The sequence below is a fragment of the Oryzias melastigma genome, linkage group LG22 (assembly GCF_002922805.2).
Source record: "Oryzias melastigma strain HK-1 linkage group LG22, ASM292280v2, whole genome shotgun sequence".
NCBI classification, from domain to species: domain Eukaryota; kingdom Metazoa; phylum Chordata; class Actinopteri; order Beloniformes; family Adrianichthyidae; genus Oryzias; species Oryzias melastigma.
This window is the reverse complement of record NC_050533.1, coordinates 8,980,560-8,986,170: the sequence shown is the minus strand read 5'-3', so window position 1 is coordinate 8,986,170 and position 5,611 is coordinate 8,980,560. Positions and strand designations below refer to the sequence as shown.

At 35.0% G+C, this 5,611-nt stretch overlaps 1 protein-coding gene across 1 annotated transcript; it reads right to left on the bottom strand.

Annotated features, from left to right (window-relative positions):
• Nucleotides 1-60: 60 nt before the first annotated feature.
• LOC112146888 lies at nt 61-5,524 on the bottom strand. Its single transcript, XM_024272941.2, has 10 exons — nt 5,454-5,524; nt 5,092-5,381; nt 4,884-5,017; nt 3,199-3,301; nt 2,926-3,128; nt 2,624-2,712; nt 2,472-2,540; nt 2,129-2,233; nt 847-921; nt 61-712 (listed from the first exon to the last, which is right to left on the bottom strand). The coding sequence occupies exons 1-10, from the start codon at nt 5,454-5,456 to the stop codon at nt 536-538; spliced, it is 1,248 nt and encodes a 415-aa protein (XP_024128709.1). The 5' UTR covers nt 5,457-5,524; the 3' UTR covers nt 61-535.
• Between the last annotated feature and the right edge of the window lie 87 nt (nt 5,525-5,611).

The following is a 5,611-nucleotide window of genomic DNA, read 5'->3' as shown; positions in this document are numbered from 1 at the left end:
TCGGGGGAAGTGGGGGCAAAAGAGGCACGCTCAGCTCAGAGCGGGGCAGGGTGAAGGGGGCAGAAAGGGGGTCCAAAGCGGAGCTGATGGGAACTTTGGGGGTAACTTTATCCCCCAGAAGGTCTGGGTTATTCTTAGCTGCAGCTCTGCTCACCAGCTGCTCTGACAGACCTTTTTAGGGGGTTAGAGGGTGGGAGATCACACTGGCTGGATTAGTCTGGCGCCCTCTACTGGTTGAAAATATAATCAACAGAAAAAAAATCTATTTTTAATTTGTCACATTTAGGTAAAAATATTTACATGTGTGTTTTTGGTGGCTTCACGGGAAATAGAACCAGTAAATCAGCTCCTTTAGATATCTCCTAATATGAATGTTGTTTTATATTCATTAAAACCAAAAAGTCAGAGGCTTTTGTTCATTCAATGTGACTTTCAAAGACAAGAATTTGAGGATTTTATACATTTTTTTGCTTCAAAGTTTATTCAAAAACAAGACACACACATACACAACATGTTGACAAACCCACAGACACGGCTACCATCTCAGCATAGTGGTGGCGCTCATCGGCACAGGCCTGATGATGACGGCCAGCTCCGCCGGCACAGGAGGAGGGATGTACCTCTCCACCCTGAACAAGCGCAGCAACAGATCCTCCGTGTCCTGAGGCCAGCGGTACACACGCGTGTTCTGGAGCCAACCAGGAACTACATTCTGTGGAAAACATGTAAAGAGGTTTATTGAATTTTTTTAAGGATTATTCTTTTGCATTTATGCATAATTATAAATAGGAAGTATAGAAAACACCAACAAATAACTGATAAAAACTTTTTATATTGTTTTCTGACCTGGGAAGCTCCAAGAAAGAGAACGGGAATGAATCTGAAATTCAAGCAGCCTTCCTGGATAAATTCATTCTGCATCTGGAATAATCAGGAAAACAGTCTCAATATGGTTTCATATTTACTTCTTAATTATTCATGGGATTTTAGAACGTAACTACCACATTTTTTAATTGGAAATTTGAAACTTCTCATTTCTTCAGCATTCAGACACAGCATATTGTAAATTTCTGTTTATTTTGACAATTTTAGAACTTAAATGTACACTGTGTTTAACAGAAAAATTAACATTTTTATTCCATTCAGAGATGCCATATGGTTTTTTTTTCTGACTATTTTAATTTTAGACGCAAACTTTTCAAATTGAAAATTCAAATATTTAGTTTATTCAGCATTCAGAAACACAATATTGTATATTACTTGTAATTTTTGGACAATTTTAGAACTTAAATGCAAATTTAAATAGAAAAAAACATGTTTAGTTAATTCAACATTCAGAGACATGATATTGTAATTTTATTTTTATTTTCAACCATTTTAGAACTTAAATGCAAACTTTTTATTGGAAAAATAAATATTTTTAATTTATTCAGCATTTAAAGACACCACACTGTATAGTTTTTGTAATTGTTTTTCAATTTTTGAATTAATGTTTAAACTTTCTTCATGGAAAAATAACTGTTAGTTTAATCAATACTTGAAGACTGAATATTGCATTTTTTAAATAGATTTTTTTTAGATAATTCGGCATTCATAGACACCATATTGTTTTTTTTTTAATTTTTGACCATTTTAGAACTTAAGTGTAAACTTTTATAATAGAAAAAGTGATTTTTTTTTAGTTTGTTCAGCATTCAGAGACACTATGTTGTATTTTTTGGTAATTTTTGACTTTTTTAGAAGTTAAATTAATTTTTTTTATTAAAAACCAATAACATTTTAGAATTCTTCAGCACTCAGAAATGCTATATAGTATTTTTTTGTTTATTTAGCATTCAGAGACACCATATTATATATCTTTTAATCTTTTTTTTTTTTTTTAGAGCTTAAATGGGAACTTTTTATTATAAACTTTTCAATATTTAGTTTATTCAGCCTTCAGTGACATCATATTGTATATTTTTTTGTAATTTTTGACAAATGTAGAACTTAAATGTGAACTTTATACATTTTTTTACAATTAAATTACAGTCATCAAACCAAAATGTTACTTCTGTTGACGTTTTAAGGAAAACATGGAGACTGATTTTGAAATATTTCTCGTCATGAAAGTAGTGTTCGTTCTTACCATGTTGTGAATGTACTTGGTGTGAAGGGCGTGGCTGTCCGTGGGACACTCGTCAGTGTCTGCTTTATATTTGGGACTGATGGCGATTATAACCAGGGTTGATGGCTGTTTAAAACAACAAAAAAGTGTTGTTGCACAGGCAAAAAAAACTTGGAAACAAGCAAGAAGTCTCTTAAATTTAAAATATTTAGTTAATTTCTTTTTTTTCTCAAAACTGTAACTCATAAACTATATTTTCAGATTCAGAATAGAAAGAGAATCTGAAGTAACATGAACTTAAATGATGACTTACATTTTAAATAATAAAATACATAAAAACAAATCATCTGTGGTGTTCACTCACATCTTTTAGAAAAGTGTCTCTCCACTTATGGATGTCCATTTCTCCAGTGGGGTTGTCAGTCAGATTAGTCTGTCAAATTAAAAGTTTTGTTGCTTAAAATAAAGTAATAAAAGAGTAAAAGTAGAGGAAAAATAAAATCAGATTTTGCTCACACTTGTTCGAAAGCCTTGTTTTGTGAGGAAGTCTCTGAAAGTGGCGATCTCTGAGGACGCGTCCAAAGAGTGAGTGATGAGAACATTTCCTAAAAGACAAAATAAAAAAAATCTTTATCTAGACTGAAACTAGCCTGAAAAGTAAGTAAAACAATTGGATATTCAAGAAAATTCTTTTGAAAATGTGTGAAAAATCAGCAGTAAATCAAAATCCAGAATCAAAACTTATTTGATTGAATAAAACATGAAAAAGTCAAACACAGCATGAGTTATGTTGATTTAGTAAAGATAAAAGGCCTCACGGCACTCGTCGGGCAGGCTGATGGTTCCTGTCCTCCCCTGCAGATGTGAGGAAGACTCTCCTGCTGCGGAGCTCAGCTTCAGCATGTCCACCTGGGAGACGGCGTCCACAGGGGGGGTGGAGAACTGAGGCACGTTCACCGAGACGCTCCCTGGAGGCCCACCGTCACTCCTGAAGCTGCACGGATGGGGGAGTCCATAGCAGCTGAGGGGAAATACACACTTTCATCTCTGATGCTGTTTTCTTCTTTCAAAAGGCTTTTAGATTTAGTTACCAGTTTTCAGGCTCCGCCCATGTTTGACAGCTGGGAGGGGAGAGGTGAGGAGGCCATCCGACTGCCCCTCCGTCTGCTGTGCACCTCACGTCCCGATGCAGGTCTGTGGATTCAGTCAGGACATGTCAGCCTCTGCAGATCAGTGTTGAGTTACATGCAGGTTTCAGCACGACAGTCATCACAAAAAAAACTGCAAATTACAATTTAGACGAGCCAGACAAATTGGAGAGGATTAGGGAGCTGCTTCAAGTGTGCAGCCAAAAAAAAACACCAAAAATGATGAATTATTGGATTCATTTTTCCTATTTCTTTAGCCATATATTTTTTTGTGTACTTTTTCTGTTGTTTTGACACTTGTTTGAGTCTTTCAGGTTCAAGCTGCCACATGCGGTTAATTTATGCTCAGTTTGGACATGTCACAACAGCAACAACATTTACGCTTAAACAACTTAAACAATTACAGATCTACAAAAACATTGAGTTTTATCAGTTAAATCAATCAACAGAGGAACATGGCGTATAACATCATTTAAATTTTTATCCTTTTTCCCTAATTTTCATGAGTCTTGGTGCAATAGCATAAACTTTTTTTTATTTTTGTCTTTTTTTGTTTGTATTTGTGCAAAAGAGAAGCTAAAAAGTGAAAATATATTGTATTTTTTATTTAAAGTGTATGTCAACAACTTTTGTTTCTTAGTTTTAGGTGAATTTACACTTTCACTGGGGTGGGGTCTGGAAAACATTTTTATTTTTTTTTTTCATCCTGTTGTTCTTAAAGCTTCTTAAGGAAGTACACAGGCTTTGAGGAAGTGAAACTTGGGTAAAAGTTTGCTCTGAAACTGACCCAAAACTGCAAATAAAGTAAATTATTTTGTCTTTCAAAGTAATGGTTTGTTCATATTTTAATTTTTCAATTTTTCTGAAACCTTATAACTTTTTTTTTTATTTTTAAGAAAACTCTGTTTCATACAGAGCCCCCAAAACAGGGATGTCAAACTCAATCACACAAGAGGACAAAATCCAAAACACACCTTAGGTTGTGGGCCGGACAGAATAAAGATTTATTGAACACTCTAAAACTACATTTTTAAAACTTTAACATAACTACGAATAAAAACAGGCAGCAATAGTATTCCAAAAGAAATAAACTTAAAGCTTAAACCACTTTTAATATTTTACTCCACGTCAAAATATACAAGTTAGAAATAAGGGCAAGATAACTATTAATAACAATAAAATAAATGATCTGGGGGGCTGGATATGATTACCCAGCAGCCCCCAGGCCTCAACTTTGACAAAAAAAAAAAAAAATCTGGTTACTATCTGGTGCGCACTAGATACTGGAAACATGAACCAGAATTTATTTATTTATTAAAAAAAAAAAAGTAACTGGTGCTCTCTAGTAACCACAAAAAAATATTCTTTTTTTAACTTCAATTTCCCTTGAAGGGCTCCATAGTTTTATCCTTTCATAAAGTGAAATATATTTTTCTTGCATGTGGAAAACTAAAGTTTTTTACTTTTACTGGGTTTTTAGTTCATCATTTTTGTGCCTTTTACCGTTGAAAATCAAAGTTTTCACTTTTGCGAGGACTCACAATGCTTCAATTACTATGTAAGTCAAATCTTAATTGAAAACATACAGATATATTATTATTAATTAATAAAAAACATATAACTCTTACCCCAGCTGGGCATATAATGTGGAGGAAGTAGAAACGATTGATGCTGTTGCCAGTCATAATCATCTTTTAATGGCAGGGGGGCTTCAAGCTCCTCTTCATCATCGCTGGTAAAGGCTCTATAGTCATCCTCCTTTCTGAATAATAAATAATACACGATTACACTTTTAAATCCCTTGTAATTTTGTACTTTTATAATTTTCTTGTGTACCTTGCCGTGTTTTTGTTAGGAGGATAACACAGATCTGGTTTAAAGCTCCAACTCGTGTCCTCTTGACTTGAAGCTCCCCACACAGCAGAATGAGGTGAAAAAGGTTGATGATGATGAAGATCCATCTGAGTGGGGGTTCTTCTTCTTCTTCTGTCTTTGTGCTGATTCAGATCTGCATGGCACGCTCTCTCGGGGAACTTTCCTGCAGCAATCCGCCAGGCCGGTGCTGCTTCTTCAGTCACAGATACTTCTTTTGGTTTCTCCATTTCCTGGTCAGCATTTAAATAATCCTGTAAGCAAGAGAGTAAAGTGTTGAACATGCTGGATGATATAAAGTTAGAGAAAATAATTCAGACACAAACCATATGATCCAAAAATGTCTTTTAGACACGAACGGCAGCAGTGAAATGCTCAGCATGATTCCTGCTGCGGGTGTAAGTCTGTGTTGCAGCCTGTTATATGCAAATTCTGCACACTTCAGGTGCATCCAATCAGAGCGCAGAGAGTGGAGCGACCTGCG